This window comes from Podarcis raffonei, chromosome 9, assembly GCF_027172205.1.
Source record: "Podarcis raffonei isolate rPodRaf1 chromosome 9, rPodRaf1.pri, whole genome shotgun sequence".
In the NCBI taxonomy this organism is placed as follows: Eukaryota; Metazoa; Chordata; class Lepidosauria; order Squamata; family Lacertidae; genus Podarcis; species Podarcis raffonei.
The window spans coordinates 37,135,920-37,154,710 of NC_070610.1; the positions used below are offsets into that span (position 1 = coordinate 37,135,920).

At 43.4% G+C, this 18,791-nt stretch overlaps 1 protein-coding gene across 1 annotated transcript; it reads left to right on the plus strand.

The window, feature by feature from the left end:
• The first annotated feature begins 660 nt into the window (after positions 1–660).
• TMEM192 (transmembrane protein 192) lies at positions 661–17,524 on the plus strand. The gene is made up of 6 exons (XM_053402924.1): positions 661–786; positions 4,938–5,087; positions 6,487–6,751; positions 9,415–9,549; positions 14,320–14,422; positions 15,352–17,524. The coding sequence occupies exons 1-6, from the start codon at positions 730–732 to the stop codon at positions 15,473–15,475; spliced, it is 834 nt and encodes a 277-aa protein (XP_053258899.1). The 5' UTR covers positions 661–729; the 3' UTR covers positions 15,476–17,524.
• Positions 17,525–18,791: the final 1,267 nt, after the last annotated feature.

Here is an 18,791-nt window from a genome sequence, read left to right on the forward strand (position 1 = left end):
CTGCTGCCGCCAGGGCACGATTTCTGTTCTCATCCTGCAGCAAAGTTCTTAACCTGAGGAACTATTTCTGGGTTAGCGGAGTGTGTAACCTGAAGCGTATGTAACCCGAGGTACCACTGTACTTGCACTTTGACGTGCTTTCGAACTGCTAGGTTGGCAGGACTCACCACGCTTAACAAACTACAACTCCCAGAACGCTTTGCGAGAAGCGGCGAGCGTTCAATGCGGTACCATAGCGCTTTAAACGTGCGGCGTGCGAACGCGGCTGTTCTCATCTCCCTGCTGAGTAATCAGGAGGAACCCTCATTTAAATAACCACTGCTTCTTTAGCACCACCCGTGGCATGCACTTCGCATGCAAAAATTAAAAAAAAATAAAAGTTTGAAATCCAATCTGCAGGTCGGACTGGCGTCCCTACAGAGCCGCTGCCAAGCCGCCAGCGCTCTGCGCTCGTTCACTTTGGCCAGGCGCATGGCCACACCTCCCCCCTCATGCCACGCCTCTCTTCGCTTCTCCGGCAACCCAGACAGGGAGGCGGAGCTTCGAAGGGAAAAGAGACCGCGGGGCGAGGGAAACATCCGTCCAATAGCGTCGCGGGCGGAGGTCTGGGCGGAAGCAGCGCTGCGTGAGGGCACGGGACGCGGGAGGGCGGGGCGTCCGCTACACCTGACAGCGCCGCGCGGGAGACGGGCGTGGAGCGCGCCGGGGCCGGAAGCAGCTGCGGAGAAGATGGTTGGCGTGTCGAGTGGGGCTGGGCGGCAGCAGCAGTCACGGCAGCTGGATAACGTGAGTCGCCAGCCGCTTAGGGGTCCTGCTCCGCGGGCTGCACATGGGAAGGGGAGAGGCGGCTTTGGGGTGGAGCGGGTCGGGAGGACGCGTGACTCGGGAGGGCGTCTGAATCTCACGGCGCGCCTCTTTGAGCCCCGTGGCTGCTCCAGTATCCCCGAAAACGGAGAGCTTCCAAGAGTTCTGAGGGCACACGGTTCTTCCCTTGAACGGAGAGTCGTCGAATTGCATCGTTGGGAGAGAGACCCCGAGGGTTATCCAGCCCAGTCCTGTGCAGTGTAGGAATCCTGCTCACAGCCTTCCCTGGGTGGGCTCGAACCGCCGACCTTCTGCCTCGTAGCCAGATGCACTGACCCACTGCGCCACAGTGTGCTTTTATTGCATTTATATCCGCCGCCCCCTCCCCAGCGGATGGAAGGTGGTATATTAGTGGTTCTGCTCCTCAGTTTAATCCCCCCACAACAACCCCGCGAGGTAGGTTTGGACTGCGAAGCAGTGGCCCAAGGTCTCCCAGGGAGCTTCATGGCTGAGTGGGGATTTGCACCCTGGTCTCCCAGGTGTTAGACCAGCATTGAAGCTGCTACACCGCAGCTGCTGGGCAAAGAAGGCGTGGACGTTTGTAGACTGCACCGCAGAGATTTCTATCACATGCTTGCTTTTGCCTTGAAAACCTCAGTTCCTGCTTCCAGCTGTGTGGAAACTGTTTTGATTGTGAGAGAAACGATGGTTAGGAAAAAGTCATGTTAAAACTCCTGAAAGCCATTGAGTCCTGTCTGTTGACTGTCCATTTGGAAGTGCATCTTTTCATAATGTCTGCCAGTTACTTGAAGGCCTCATTGAATTCCAGCACAGCAGCCCCAAAATATGGCTATTTCAGTCCTGTGCTTCTATTCTGTGAACTTCTTGCTTTGGGGGCTTTAATTAGAAAGTTTATTGCCCACCCTTTGTATAGGGAGACGCATGTATTCAAGAATTTGGGTCCTAAGACATTTAGGGCTCTATTGGCAATGAAGAATGTACTTAAGCTTTGTTTAAGCTTGTCAGTTCTCTGAATGTTATGTCAGGGAAGGACTCTGCAACAGGTAAACTATTGGGAAATCTAGTAAAGGGATGTTGATCCTAACAGTAGAATCGGCTCCTGAGTTGAGAAGTATCTGTGGTTATTTTGGTTTTTTTAAAATAGAGGTATTTTTATTTTGCTGTTTTGCAAAACATCAGAGTGGTGTATAAACATATAAACATTTAAAAGCAATCTGGGGACATATCAGACAACTGTATAGGCCTGCCAGCATAAAAGTCTTCAAGACAGTCATGCAGTTACTGGGCCACAATTAGAAACAGACACCAGAATACTTGTAGTAGGATTGGAAAAGAGGAAGTCTTTGCAAATATTTTGCTCTATTGTAAAATATTGTAGACAGACATTCATACTTTGCCAAACATTTACAGTGGTACCTCGGGTTACAGACGCTTCAGGTTACAGACTCCGCTAACCCAGAAATAGTACCTTGGGTTAAGAACTTTACTTCAGGATGGGAACAGAAATTGCGAGGCGGCAGTGGGAGGCCCCATTAGCTAAAGTGGTACCTCAGTTTAAGAACAGTTTCAGGTTAAGAACGGACCTCCAGAACAAATTAAGTTCTTAACCCGAGGTACCACTGTATTAGACATTACAAGTATAGGCCATCATAAAGCATCCATACATAAAATTTTGAAATATATACCAATAAACAGCCATGTAAAATATATAATGCAATGAGGATTTTCATTGGGACTTCTTCCCACTAAATAGTGCCATTCACCACTCTGAGAGACTATTGGCCAAACTCAGCCACCTTTGCAGTTACTTCCAGGTTAATGTCAGACAGATAGAATCTGATATTTTCATTGTCCTGCGATGTTAGACTACCCAAAAAGGGGATAGCACACATTTGCGTAGCTGTTTGTACAATGGACTGTAGAAAAGAATATTTTGTACAATGTCCAGCACATTCAAAGCAATGTCTATCATTTCTGGGGATGTTTAAATATCTGCCCTTGACAAAAACTGAGGGGAAAACATTCAATTGGGTTAACATAAAGGTCCTGTGTTGGACTGGAATTATTAATTTTTAGATATAAGTGACCCTGTTAACTGTTGTATTTAAACTGTAGACCTTGGGGGAGCAAGTTTTATTTACAGCTAATGGTAAAAATGCTAGAATCAATTTTCAGCAATGTTACAAATATATCTATTATTTTGTGTTTAAATGTTCAAAGCAAAGCTAAAAATGTGTTTGCATTGCAGAGTTGTGTTTGTTGTAATGGCTGCCTCTTGAGTTTGTGAAAGGTGGGATTCTGAGACTCTTAAAGAAGACCAATCATTTTAAAACTGGTGGTTGTTGGAGGAACCATGCTCTGTCCCCTTAAAAAGAACTTGGTGGAAAACTGCAGTATTATGTTGAAATGAAGTTTGATTAGGAAATATAAAACTATCTTACATTTTGGGGCATCAAGGGAGGGCTGTTTTTTTAAAGCAGACAATACAAAACTTATTTACTCCATTTGTTGAAGAGCAAATTAGAAGTGTGTTACGTAAATTTGTTTGAGTGATATTCAACTAAGTTTTACTCAGAGTAGACCCGCTGAAATTAATGAGCATGATGGAAGTTAGATCCATTAATTTAAGTGAGTCTACTCAAAGTAAGACTTAGTTGAATATCACTCTTGGTGTTCTGTTAAGCAGACGTGACTATTGAGCCTTCTACAGTTACTATTGGGATCTCTATTTCTGATGTTAAGGTATGAATGTTGCAGCTTATGTAGCCCACATGGTATCCATGCCCAAGAAGGTTATTGTCTGGCCTGGCAGAGCCCTGTGGCTTCCTAAAGCAGGAGCCCTAAGGGAGAAGCCCATTGAGAACACTGGGTGCCCTGTGGCTATGCACTTCTGGCTGTTGGTGGGTGTGCTGTGCATTGGCTGGCTGACAGGAGCACTCCACTCTGCAACACTTCACACAGGACTGAAGCTACATGGTAGTGTTCCTCGTGTAATATGGCAGCTGTCCGTGCAATGCATATACAGCTCCAAATAAATATTGGGGTACCTGCATTGACTGGACAGGAGTTGAATTATATTTTTAAAATGCTAAATTAAGTTCTGGCCAGCTTTCCAAAATTGTATAGTGCATTTAAACTGAATTATTAGGAAATATTTTTATCTTCCAAATACGAGCAGTTTCAATTTTTAAAACAAGTTTGAAGTGCAAGGAGACTATTTTACATGTGGTGCCAAACTTGCATGGGGTTGGTTACCCATTAAGGTAAATGTTGACTTCTGTGCTAATTTAGATAAGATTGAGCTGTCTTTGGGAACAATAAAAGAGCTCAAGTGATGCCTTCTAAAGTAAACTTGCTTGAATTTTTCAAGGACTAAACTAGATCACATGCCTTTCTCATTCCTTTTTACTAAAACTGATTTCTTTTTACTAAAACTGAAGTAGTTTTCCATTCTGGCAGGACAATTCCAAAAATGCTTGTGTAGGACAGGAAAAATGAGTTGGGCAATTATCCTGTGATTATGTGTGATGTTATTTCTTAAAATTTATACAGAAAACCCCCCTCAATGGTTTATGTTAGATAAATGATCTCATAGGCATTACTTTTATCTTATTGAGCTTTACTAGTTCTCCTTAAGTTCCTATTTAAAACCTTAAATGTAGATGAACACATTGAAAACCATAAATTAGTTTGAGCAAGTTCATATTCACGTAGGAAAAACTGCATTGGTGTTTGTGCTAAACTAGTGTGGGCAATATTTGTTGCCAGTTCAGGTAATATTGCTTACCTTCAATTTATTACGACTATTTCACATTCGTCAACCCCAGAGTTCTTTAAGAACTGGTTTACAAAAACAGACCACACTCTTCCAAAAACAGACCTGTACATGAGAGTAAATCCCATTGAGTTCCAGTTCCCATTGAGTATTCTTCCAGTTAAACATGCATAGGATGGTGCTGAAAAGATTTAAAAATCATGCTTGCTGATGTAGCTTACCTGTGTAAGTTTTTTAAAAAAACATGTATGCAAAAGTAGATGATCGAACTGTCTCACAATTGTTAAACTTCACTTGGTTTTCTGTTTTGAACGCTATGTTGCTAAATCTATTTCAGGGATCTGTTTCAGAGATAACGCAGAGCATGGATGACGACCCTTTGCTTGATGCCCCGCTCCTTCCACCTCATGCATTGCATTCCAGGATGTGGCCACGGTTCCACGCCATACCTACAGTCGGCATTGCCAATATTTTGCTGCTCATGCATGTAAGTTGCCGATGAGTTATTTAGATAAATTCAATGATGCAGAGGTGCAGTTTGCCCCCGGGCCTTGAGTTGAGCGAGCGAGTAGCAGCGCTGGCCTCTTCCTCAGGCATCTCCTGCGCAGCCACTAGAGTAGCTCTTTCCCCAGCAGACAAGTGTGACATGGCTCTCCTCCTTGGCCACTTAAAAGGTGGAAGGGTCAGCCCAGTCAGTTTCCTGTGAGCCCTTTTCCAGAAGTGTGCTGTTGTGGTCGCATGTTCTGTCTGTCCCTACTCTTTAAGGCCAGAGGGTGGCAGCATGCAGAGCAAGTGGGATGACAAACCAAACCGATGCATCTGGAAATTAGAAAGCACTAAGGCATGGATGAAATCTCAAAATACCTTGCGGGCAGTAAGTTGGGGAAAGCTGTTACTGCCCAACCTTCATCCCTAGAGTTTTGTTGGCTTGAGAGGCAAGCAGACAACAATAATTGTGTCTATGTCCCTGTTCCATATACTGATGCCATCCTTCTCCCTGCCCTTGGTGACCCTGGTCAGTGATAATCAAGCTTTTATAGCCCTGCCTTCCAGTACCAAACTTGGTGGCATCATGCTGATCAGTAGAAAAGTGAAATGGAGCTGCCCCAAAGCAGGTGTGTGTTTCTGTTTACTGGGACTTCATAAGCACAATAATACTGCTTTGTTAAGAACCACTTTCCCAACACCCGCCAAAAAAAATCCTGCTGGAGAGGGCTATGCAATCAAAAGTCCTCCCCTAGAAACAGTCAAAGCTGTCTTGGTGGCAAAAGCAAGAGGAGATAGGAACTGTTCCTGTGGAGAACTGGGATAATGCACAACCAGCAGCAGCTGTAATGGCCAGGTAGCTCCCACTCAGATTAAAGTACTTGCAATCAGAGTTGGTGATAACAAAATGGGCAGCTTCATTTCTGTGCTGTCCTGCTCAGGTTGGGGGTCATTGCCTTCCACTGGCCACTGTTTGCCCGCCCCAGAGATTCCTTTGGGGAGAAGGCTGAGCTCACTGGCATGTGCATGTGCCACTTCCCATCATTACCGTGTCAGTACTGGGATAGCTCAGTCAGCAGAGCATGAGATTCTTAATCTCAGGATTGTGGGTTTGAGCCTCGCATTGGGCATAAGATTCCTGCGTTGCAGGGGGTTGGCCAAGATGACCCTTCTGGTCCCTTGCACCTCTACAGTTCTATTATTCTAATAGGATGGAGGTTGGCTTATATTTTTCCTTCCTAGTGGGAAAGCTTAAGAACATACTATGGGCTAATGATGCCATATCAGCAATAGAAAATGGTAATGAATCTGTAAAATAAAGTTAGAGCAAACCTGCCAGGCTTTGATGTGTTTGACTTTGATGATGAGCATTTGAAATAACTTTCTTTCTTTTTTCTTAGGTTGCTTTTGTTGTTTTGGCTTTTCTGGCAGGGATATTCTGCTCTTACCCTGATGCAAGTGGAGATATGTGTCCTCAGCATTACACTTACCCACTTAAAGTGCAAACTGTTATAGTTACTGCCAAAGTAATTCTCTGGATCCTGTATCTGTTTCTCGAACGGTATATTCACTTCCACCATAGCAAGGTCAGAAGGAAAGGCTACCTCCAGATCTACAGAGCCACAAGGCATCTTAAGAGATTTCCACTCCTAATTCAGTCTACAGGTGAGCCTGAACCTATTGACTCACTCTTGTCAATCTCTTGGTGTTTCCTGCTTGGCAGGGGGTTGGACTCGATGGCCCTTGTGGTCTCTTCCAACTCTATGATTCTAGTTTGTAAATATGAATTCTTCTACATGCATGAAGCATCTCACATGGTCATGACAACAGTGCAGTTCTAGCTTTCGCTGCATCTTTCTAGTATTTGGTCCGACTTGGACAAGATGAAGCCTTCAAGGTAAGCCAAGATTTATCAGTAATTTTCGTAATGCATTCAGCCCACTTTGTTTCTTAATGTATGCCACATCTCTCCTCTAATAGCTCAACTGCAGGTACCATAACTGCCAAAAAATGGCCATTTGAGGTGTTTTGCTCCAATAGCTATCAGGAATTGACTAGTACATTGTGACAAAATGTGCCATACTGTCCTAATAATGTCCAGGGTATTCCTTACTGCAGTTAGCTCAAAGGGGGGCACTGGCTCTATAGATCAAGGAAAGAGTGGGTACTTTAGCTTCTACCCTAATCACAGTAGATGGCGGTGTGGTAGGAATCTAGCCCTGTAGGATAATAATAATAATAATAATAATAATTTATTATAATAATTTATTACTTATACCCTGCCCATCTGGCCGGGCCTCCCCAGCCACTCTGGGTGGCTTCCAACAAAATATTAAAATACTATAATACATCAAACATTAAAAGCTTCCCTAAACAGGGCTGCCTTCAGATGTCCTCTAAAAGCCTGGTAGTTGTTGTTCTCTTTGACATCTGGTGGGAGGGCGTTCCACAGGGCGGGCACCACTACCGAGAAGGACCTCTGCCTGGTTCCCTGTAACTTGGCTTTGAATTGTGCTCGGAAACGTACTGGGAGCCAATGTAGGTCTTTCAAGACTGGTGTTATGCGGTCTTGGCAGCCGCTCCCAGAGTTACAGCCTCAACCTGATGCTCGGAAAGCAGAAGTACAATAGAAGTATGTTGCGGTATGTAATAAACCCATTGCATGTTGACATTTAACAGATGGCTGTTCAGCCTTGACTTGAAAACCCCCAGCATGGAAGACCCCATCACGCCTTTAAATAATCTGCTGCATTGCTGAACTGCTCTTGCAGTCAAGAAGTTTCCACCCAAAATCTGCCTTCCTTTAACTTAAACCCATCAGATGCCTGGTGCCCCAGAATTTAGTCATTTTCTTCCTCTAAGAAGCAAATATTTGAAGAGTGCTATCATGCCCTCTATAAGCTCAGATAGGAACTGAATAATGAGTAACTCATGAAGAAACCAGTCCTTGCTCAAAAGCCTGCTTTTGCTCAAATTGAAATGTTGGGCTCTTGTTATTTTCATTCTCTGTCTACTGATGCAAGAAATGTTCAGTTAACAGATTAATGAATTTTCCATACACCCATTGTTTTTGTAACAACCAGAGTGGGGACGCAAGTGCCTGCATATTGACTGAAAACTCTGGGCTTTAATACTTAAATAGAGCTGCTTTCTTTTTGTGCAGTTTGCTCTACTTATCAAGTTGGCCACAGTAAGGCTGCAGTGTTTAGAAGTGGCCACTAGGTGGAGCTCTGGAGATTTAATATGAAAACTCACACTGTATAAGTGGCTTTTGGCTAGATAGTGTTGGTTGTAAGGACAATAGCTTTTCCTGCAGTATGCAGTAATGATTTGCGCTTGAAGCACTGTGTAGCTGAAAAAGTTTAGAACATGTTTGTGAAAATGCGAGGGCAAAATGTGAGGTCGAAACAGTAATCCTTACTGACTTCAGCAGTGTAATAGTGTGGAACCACTGGCCCTCAGGCTTCCCAAGCCCTCGCCATTTGACCTGTGAGGCCATTTCAGCCAAGCCACATGCATGTGCCCCACACCTGATAGGGGGTAGGTAAAGACACGACTTGCTTGAAAGTGAGTTTTGCGGTCCCCATAATCAGAGGCTCCAGCAAGGCCTTTGATGGGAGCTTTGCTAATACAGCAGACCAGCTGATTAACTGTTCCTTTGTCCATGCAATTTGATTCCAAAGGAAACTGGGGCCCCTGATGTGTGCGAGACTTGGCCTGTCAAACATGGTGCACGGGTGGTGAGGCGGGTAAGGATCTCTGATCATAGGTGTGTTAAGAGAAGGGGAAAAGGAAGGGAACAGTCTAATACAGACATCAGCATCTTACTGTCAGTCATATGTTCTCGGCTGCAATTCCTGACTGGAAGGCATCAGGTTGGCGAAATCTAGTCCAATGGATAAACGTAACTGGTACTTCAGATGTGTTCTTAGTAACCCTAAGCCATACGTACTGTAAAACATTCTATCTTAAGTTCAAACTCTGCATCTTGTTGCATGCAATTGAATATACATTTGCTAGTGACAACTTGGAAACATCTTCCATGGCATTTAGCTTGAACTGAACTGAAAAGTGCAGCTGAAATAAGCACAAGGGTCTGTTCCTCTTTCTTATCCTATAGTAAAGCCACTGGCCATCTAAGTGAGGCTGTGCGTGGTTGAGAATGTGCTCAGTGCCTGTTTTCACTCATGACCGAGAGAGTCAGCTGGATATGACTATTGGTTCAGAGTTAATGCTGGTTTATGTATTTGGGGGTTATCTTGAGCCACTTCTGGAAGCTATCTAGACGGCTGAGTTTCTTAACATGTCTCATCTGTGTCTTTTAATAGGTAATATAGCTTTACTGCTGATCTTGTCAGCGCAACATTCCTTCCCAGATCACAATAAAATGTATCTCTGCTTCATCCTGGGAATCTTGAGCGTGGAACTATTGTGTTCGTTGATATGTGTGGTTGTCTACACAGGTAAGAGCAGCAGCATTGCCTTGCATGTATAAGCCACTTAGACTGGCCACTAGGCCACAGAATCACCTCTTTATTTTTCTTCAGATTCATTGCTAAGATTAGCTTGACCCAAGGGGCCTGCTAAGAGTTAATAATCTGATGGCTTGGATGGTTATATCTTGGCTTAATAAGGCTATACAAGAACGGGCCTTGTGCACTCATATGCAGCTGCTTCAATCCTGCCTTTATGTTAGTGACCAAACAAGCTGGGGAGTCTTAATCTGCCTAGTTTCTCTCTATTCTGTTTTTGCCCTATCGAGAAATCTGTGTTTTGGCCAAGACCTGGGGAACAGCTGGATTTTACACTTCCAAGGAAGCAGAATTGGCCATTGTCAGATTCTCCTCCCCAGCAGCCTAAAACCTGCATGGTATACATTTGTATGTTACTGCCTCCCACATTTCATCTTGAAATTCTTGGCAAATGCCAACTCAGTGGCTTCCCTGCCAGCCACATTTTTTTCTTCCATTTCCTCCTTGCTTTGATTGCCTATCTACACTGATGAGGTCTGGGGAACTGAAACATTGTGCACTATGTGAGAGCCAGTGTGGTGTAGTGGTTAAGAGCGGCAGGCTCATAATCTGGTGAACTGGGTTCGCGTCTCCGCTCCTCCACATGCAGCTGCTGGGTGACCTTGGGCTAGTCACACTTCTCTGAAGTCTCTCAGCCCCACTCACCTCACAGAGTGTTTGTTGTGAGGGAGGAAGGGAAAGGAGAATGTTAGCCGCTTTGAGACTCCTTTGGGTAGTGATAAAGGGGATATTAAATCCAATTTTTTTTTAAAAAAATTTTTTTGTGACATTTTGGTTGGCGTAATAAAAGGGCAGCCCTAATACGGATTTTGACCACAGTTTACTGGTTTAAACATAACAGGAAACTGTAGTGAACTGAGACTTCCCAGCTCACTTGTGCAAGGGGAGAAGGAAAATGGCTCCATGTGGAAGAATGAGGCTTGTTCATACGTTGCTTTATAAAGTCGTGATAGGGTCATCCCAATATGGCTTAGAAGAATAGAATTGGAGAGTTGGAAGGGACCCCCAAAGGTCATCTAATCCAACCCCTTGTAATGTATGAATCTTTTGCCCAATGGTGGGGCTTGAACCCACGACCCTGAGATTAAGAGTCTCAGGCTCTACCGACTGACCTCTTATCAGATTCAAGTTTGTACAACCTTATTCTGTTGATAAAGTGTGTATTTTTAACAACGTGCATAGCTACTTGACGTTCGATAAATGCAAAGAAGCTGAAACGCATTCAAGCGTTTCTAACTTCATTCTATTGCATTGATCCAAAATGCCCAGATGGAGAGATACGAGTTCTTTGCCCGACGCTAAGACGTTGTTTAAGCTCCTAAACGGTCCTATCCCAAGGGTTTTGGGCAGTTAATAGTGTAGAAGAGAGGACACACAAAATGCAGCTGTTGATCTAGAAATCTCTCGCTTGGCAGTGAGAGCCATCTTTGTGGAGGAGCAGCTGTTTTGAGGGGTTTCTTGCCTGGCACTGATAGGCAGCTGCGTCTCTGCCCATGTAGTGCAAGGCTCTTCATTTTTGTACGTATGGCAGCCGTGGGAGGAGGCAAGACCCTGCTTCTGAAAAGTGCCAGCACAATTGACAGAACTTAAGGTCTGGACTGCAGCCTGATGTCACCTGCAGGGCAATGCAGTTCTTGAGTCTCCTCCCTCCTTTAGGAAGACAGAAGTTAAAGCTGTCAAACTTCACAGCGTTAGCAGTGAGGCAAGAGGGAATCGTGATGCGTTGTAAAATATTGCAGAGAGGAAACGGTGGCAGTGCTGCTGATTTAAGAGGGAGGCCAGGGAGACTGCATTGGCTTTCGACCGTGCCAGCAGAGCAGCTCTTGGGTGTAAATAATTGATCTGTCAGCTCCTACATTAAAGGAGTGAGCTCTTCATGTTTTTAAAGAGAGGAGAATTCGTATGATGGTTCTGTGCTGGCCTTGCTGCTTTTGGAGCCCCTCTGAGACTCCACACAGATGCAGGCTCAGTGTGATGTCACAGTCCAGGCACAAGCACAAAGTTAACGGGCTTCCAAAACCACAATTTACATGTGATGGCCGCAGATAGCGGCCACATCTGGATGATTAAATCCTGTCTTAATAAGACAACGCACATCCACACTTTGTGCACACATCCTCTGCGCTTTCTTCTGCATGCACAAGGAAACCCTGGGAATTAGACAGCCCTGGGTTGTTTGACCCTTTAATTAGTTCTCTTTTTTGCCTCCTATAAAAACTACACAAGACACTCTCTTTTAATGTTTAAATAGCATATAACCTTTACTTAGTGTACTTGCATTTGCAGATTAAAATATACAATGCGGGTGGGTGTTTCAGAGGTGTAGCTTGAGTGGTGGTGGGCACTGGCTTATGTGGCCAAGCCAGCATGTTTAAGTCATGGATTAAAGTTAGCTTTTGCTTCCTTGCTTGTTGTTCCTGGTTCTCACGTGACAAGAAGCTATAGCTAACTGCAGTGGCTTGGCATACTGTCCAGTTTGCACAAAGAGTGGATTAGGGGACTGCATGCAGATGTATGGAGCATGTACACATCCTGCTAATTAAACGAGGATTTAATTTGTGTAAACCAGGTTCCATTAGATCAAGCACCCTCAAATTCAGCCCTCCAGATGTTTTGAGAGTACAACTCCCATCATCCCTAGCTAATAGGACGAGTGGTCAGGGATGATGGGAGCTGTAGTCCCAAAACATCTGGAGGGCTGAGTTTGGGGATGCCTGCATTAGATGCACACATGAAAGTAGATCTAGCTGGGAAAATGAAGTTGTTGTTTTTCTGAAGGCACATAACGATCCTGCTACTTCTTTGCCATGTGTCTTTTGCCTTTGCCCATTGTGAAAGTGGCCCTGGGAACCTCTATTCAAAATTCACCTACATATGGATGAGATGGGATTTGCTGACAGTGAGCTCCCTCGACTCCTTCCCATTGGGCTGTTGGCATGCTCCACTTGCAAAGGAGCAGTCAAGAACTTACTTCGAGCTCCCAGGAATTCCTTTGTAGCCATGTCCATACACTTGCTTCTTGCCTGACATCATGTATAAAGTCAGGAATGGGGCAGCTGGGCATGGTTTGGAGAAAATGTCCAAATTGGGACCCATGTTGGACCTAATTAGAGTGGTGGGACCTGTGTTAGAGTTCACAAGTGGAACCTACAACAAAATGTTGCAGTCCTTTTGCTCAGGGTTTGTGTCGCTTCATTTCCCCTTCCTGTCTTTTTTATTCGCACACCACTGCACACATTCAGTGAGCATTCTGTGGCCATTGGTTGCCCTTGATCCTTATCTGACTATTTTGTGGGCCTTGCCCCTATAGGTGTTTTCTAAAGACTTTATTTTTCTTCTGTTAACCTTGATATCCTCTGAACCTCTTGTGTGTTGATGCCCCTGCTTGAGCTACATGAGCAATGACACCCTTGCCTGAAAATTCAATTTTTTTAAGAGAATCATCAACTTTCTTATCTTTTCTTGATCTTTCTTTTACCACCAACCTTCCAGAATGAAGTAGTTGTATATCTGAACCCTTCAGGACACCTGTTGGGTTACAATTGCCTTAAATGTCCTGGAATGCATGTGCTGGGGTAATCTGATCCGGTCATGAATAGCTGAATTCTGATGTTGTTGAGAGCCAAACTCAGCTGATTACTTTACAGCTTGCTGACACATCTGCCTTGGTTATTCCTCTGATCAGTCATGCAACCTGCTTGTACACAACAGGTGGTCTAGTATAGTAATTCTATGGGGGGAGATAGGAGGGGGGAGAGAAGAAGAAAGTTCCTATTCAAAAGGAGATGCTGACTGAGTAGATGAGAATGAAGCATTGTGTTGACAGTGGAACTCTCTTAAAAAGGAACTTCCTCCACCATCTTTTGCCAAAGAGATCAGATGAATTTAAGCATTCCGATTAGGGACGGTTGAAGGGGACTCGCCAAACCACATTAACTGGTCTGTAAAATTAAGCCGCCGGTTATTTTTTCGTAACTGGCTGAAAGTGGTATAAAACATGCCATTTCACACTGTCACACTCATTGCAAAGATGATCAGTTTTTCCCTCTTGGGCTTCAGCTCTCAAGCATTGTTTATGGGTTTGCTATGGGTAGTAAAACTGCCTAAGTAACATATTCAGCTGCACGTTCCCTGCTTTCTCCTATTTTCTGCTTCTCTTCCTTTTCCTCTTTTCCCCCTCTGCTCAATTGTCAGCTTCCCTAGGCAGGGGCCTGTTGTATTGAATGTAAATCAAAACAACAATAGCAGTGCTCTAAGCAGACCTAGGAACACAACACAGGTCACTCAACATGCGTTGGCTGTGGTCCAGATGTGGAAAAGTAGGATATTGCATGTTTGTAACTCAGGTTAGCTATACCTGGCTCATGGAGTGTGTTGTGTTCATGTATGGAATGGAGCCAGAAGGAAAGTCCCATCTTGTAGCAATCTTCTTTTTCTTCTGTGGTGGAGCAAATGGTAGAACAGAAATGGAGAACCTGTGGTCCTCCAGGTGTGGCTGGGACTTCCATCAGCTCCAGCCAGAATGGTCCAGGGGTCAGGAATGATGGGAAATATAATGCAGCAACAGGTGGAGGGCCACAGGTTCCCTCTCATTGTTCTAGAAATTAAAATGGTTCTGTATTTAAAAGTCTTCTGAACTGTCAATTTATAGTTCCGGTGTCAGACTGCACACGCTGTAGCTTTCCCCTTTTCTAATTATAGTAAAGGTAAGCAACTTTAACCGGGCAAAACCAAGACCTGATGTCATAGAAGAAGAGCAGATGTATGCTTATCCTAATCACACTACCTCAGAAGTTGGATTCAGGTAACATCTCCTGTTACTCATTATTCTTTCTGTGCACTAGGTAACAAATAGCATTTATTGGAAAGATGAAGTCTGACTTCTTGATAGATGCCAACATAATGTTCTGCACCATTACTGAGAGTGTAACCATAGATATCACTGGTATTTGTGTAGCTTGGTACTGTCATGTTTAATGACATGCTGGACTTGATTGAAGTACAGTTGACAACTCTGTATGTGGCTTATATACATAAACACTTTTGGGCTTAGCTGCGTCCTCAGAATTGGGAACTGTTGTTTATCCACTACTTTTGTTAGTTCATTTGTTCCTTCCTTGGTGCATATCTGAAGACACAGTGATTTTTTCATATGCGTGGAAGACACTTGGTGCCAAATAGATGTATGACAGCTGGCAGTGGCTGTGGTTATTGAAGGTTCAAGAAATAAATGCACACATAACCTGTTGAACCAGTCAAATCTGTAAGCCACCAAACTAGTGTAACTGCCTGCCTTTATTTAACACGGAGCTGAAACTATAAGTAATATTGCTGGACATATCTTGAGATTTCTATATTCCACCAAATATAGAACTTTTTAATACATACTTGTCTTTAGGCCAAAGCCATCATAAAGCATAAGGGTTATTTTACTAAGAGTCAGTGTAAGTGTTTTACTTGACTTTTTAATAGGCGTTAATGCTGCTCCTTTGTTCTGATTATTTGAGATTTCTGTATTCATTGTGTTAAGGTAACTGTGTTCCACCTTGGGTGGTCTGTTCCCCAAAAGGCATCGTATAACTAAACAAATCTGAGATCAGAATGTAAATGCATTTTGGGAATAGGAGGGTGTCCAGTAGGGGGAAGAGTTGCTGTTGCCTTCTTAAGTTTCACATGGTTGAGATGGAAGATGATAATGCTCTGTAAGTAACATGGTTTGAATTTGTCTTTTAGGGAAGCCTCAAGCTTGGAAGAAGTGGTTGAAAAACAAGGAGATGTGATAGAATACCTTAAACGACACAATGCTCTACTGAGCCAGAAGATGCTGGCTTTAACGTCCCAGCAGGGCAGGGGCTAGCCGTGGCCAGAAAACAGTGGCCAAACAGTGTTAAAAATGGCGGACTAACTTGAATATTGACTCGTCCTCTGACAGCAGCAAACACATCTTATGCAAGTTTGCAGTGACAGGTTTCCAGTCTTGGTTCTGAGCAGCTGTCGGACCTCATCTGACTTGGTGCTTAAAGCTGCTTGGTTTTTAAAGGACACTTTTATTTTTGAGATTCCCCCCCCCCAAAAAAAAATCCCTCCTGTACAGAGAACTGGCAGTAACCAGGGGAAAAACACCTCAATCAGTTGTCTGTTTGGTTCTTTCAACTCTCTGATTTGAAAGTGATGCAGATTTCCAAAGATTTTAGTCGTTTTGAATGCCATTTTTTTTCAAACCAGTATGAAGCAAACACCTGAGTATCAAGTATCAAAATATTAATATACTGTGCATTTATTTGGTAATTGGTAAGGCCATCAATTAAGGATTGTTAGTTTCTATACTGCAGCTGCGATGGATGACCTCGCAGTGGCAAGATCCCATAGGAAAGGCTGCTGGGTGTCACAACTGACTCCGGGAGACTTTCACCAAAGTAAGTGCACTCATGATGACAAGTAGCACTGTAAATTCAGGGACTGATCCAAAGCGGTATAGAGGTGACACTTAGACAAGTGGGAAAGAGAAGCGAAGCATTCAGAAGCTAGTCCCAAGGCAGTTGTATAGATGACATTTCAAGCATCACTCCAGACAAGGATGGCAAGATGAGGCTGGCAGTCTGAGAAGCCACTTTTTCTGGCTTGTTCACGTGTTGCATTATCACATGTTATAAATGCCAGTATCCTGTTGTCAGCAAATGGTTGCATACTGAAAATATGTTGTTCACTGCCTCCAGCTTTTTCCTTTTCTTTTTGCAGACCGGTTATCCCTTCTGCTTATGCCTCTCTGCTTGTCTTGCTAGCTGGAAATAAGTGAGAATAATTAAGGGGACAGTGCATGGGCATAATGTAAGAACCTGCATGTTAACAAGCTACGTGTAAACGTATTTCAGGGAGAATTGAGTACCTCTTGCCCTCCTGATGTTGTTGGAAAGCAGCTCCTTCAGCCCCAGCCATCATGGTCAACAATCAGGGATGATGGAAGCTTCAGTCCAGCAACATCCAGGAGATCACATGTCCCCCTTCCCTGGCCACCACGGTGTGTCCTACTTAAAAAACAGTCCTTAAATTCTTCTCATGGAAAACTACTTGTTTATCTAATCCTTCATATGGGATATATACACAAACAGGAAAACCCCCCAAAAATTGCATCACAGTGATTCACACATGCTTCATGGCGCTGAAGTTTAGAAATGGATCAAAGTAAACTAACAAAAGCATTTTTCTTACAATGTTGACATACAGTTTGAATCTGCCATGATCGTTGCTTCAAATATTTCACTTTACAGGATAGTATCCAGTGTCTGCTGTCTTTGAAAATGTCGGCATTTCCCTCCCTGAAGCCAAGTGGCTCACAGAAGTGTTTATAGGTTCAACTCGGCTTTGAATGCATTTGATTGAACTCTGTAGATACTAATCGTTGGGACGCATTCCCACTTTAAGTTCCCCATCCAGCTACAAACAGCTGTCATTTGTCTGCTATGCCACTTTGCTGCCAACAAAGGCTGGGTGGTTTTTGTTTTCTGTTGTTCTTTTTTTGTATATCTTAGTCAATATTTCTGTAGAAAGACAAACACTTAAACAGGAGGATTTTCCGAACATGTGCTGCGATCTAGTTTAGAGAGAACAAAAGCATACCATTCTGTCACACTTCATGCAAACAGACTGTTAATCCACTGCTCAGTGAGAGATGTATATAGTATTGTTTAAGGGACAGTATAGAAAAACTGCAACTGGCTGCTTCTGACACTTGACATGTTCTTTCCTTGTTAGCTGTGCCTTAAACACAGTTGGGATTTTATTAAGTGGAGGAAGAAATATGTATACTTTTCCTTTTTTAAAAGGACACTCAGGTTTTGATCTGATTTGTATGTGACTCATTCTCTGTTTTGTACTAAATGTGAAATAATAAACGCAACAAACCCTACTCACTTTAGTCTGCTGCTAGCTAAAGGTAAAGATTATTGTGCTCTTGCATTGGGGTAGAGCACTTGAGACTGGAGGTCTTCGTAAACGCCTGCCGGTGTGTTGTTCTTGGCATTGAGTCTGGTAAGTCACAGCTAAGTGCCTAGAATCATTAGAAAGTCACACTAAATTGAAGGCTTGAGTCAGTGTCAGAATATCGAACCTAGGGCACCTGTGCAAAATTGCATATCACGTAGAACCCAGTTGTTAAATCACATCTTCTGTTGACATCAGCCAGGTCTACTCTTTTAGCCTGTTAAATTGCATTGAACCCATTTACCAAGTAGCGTCCTCTAAATGCTTTATTCTGAAATTATTGGCTAGAAAGATGACCCCTGGAATAGTATTTGCATAATGGGGAAAACTTTGTATTCCAAAAGTTGGAAAGCAACATTGAGTTCTACTTGCTTTCATATATTTACTGCGGTTTTTACAATGTTTTCTCTACAGCAGCTAGATATATTAATTTGAAGCAAGAATTCTCTCAAGGCAGCTATTGTGAGTTGTGCATAAATTAAATATTGGCAGAAGTGAATATTGACCCACCCCATTGTGGTGGGGTTAAAGGACAATGCAAAACTGGATTCTTGCATTAAATGACTCATTGGTACAACTTTGCTTATTGTTGTGTCCCATAGACGAATTAGTATCATGCAGAAATAAAATTTAGCAATTGGGATAGCTGCCTGCATGGGGAAGGATTTTATGATAAAAAATGTATGGTTTGCCTTAGTTTTTTTTCTAATCTTGAGAGAGAAAATGGAAACATCCAAAGGCGTCATGAGAAGTAGATATTTTTAAAAATAAGTTTGCCCAACATAATTTGAGTTCTTTTATCAATGTTTATAACTCCTTTTAAAAAAGATAACTTTAAGAGCTGAAAGCTTGAGAAACAGTGGGTAAATGTCAAGAAAAGCATCATTTCTCCATGGCACCTATTTTCCTTCATTGTGTCTCCCCACTCCTGGTGAACTGTGCCGGTCTTGCTGGCTGGATTGATTTTTTCATATAAAAAAATCTGTGCCATATTGTTTCAAGGCCTTAAAAGGGAGTGCCGTCTGTTCAAGACATGTCCATGGAGCTAGGGTCAAAACTTTTCCAGTGAAGGGTAATTAAAGGGAAAAGCAATCTGCCTGGGGAAGGCTATCAAATAGCCTAATCCTGAGATAACCCCAGAGACATGAAATCAGTGTCACTGTGGGAACTGGTTCAGTACCTCTGGTGCATTA

Bases quoted from the DNA above. Each gene is read 5' to 3' on its own strand.
- TMEM192 (XM_053402924.1), top strand. From the start codon at position 730: ATGGTTGGCGTGTCGAGTGGGGCTGGGCGGCAGCAGCAGTCACGGCAG. The intron at 787-4,937 runs GTGAGTCGCCAG...AATCTATTTCAG, and splicing joins AGTCACGGCAGCTGGATAAC to GGATCTGTTTCAGAGATAAC. The intron at 14,423-15,351 runs GTAACATCTCCT...TTTGTCTTTTAG, and splicing joins ACCTCAGAAGTTGGATTCAG to GGAAGCCTCAAGCTTGGAAG.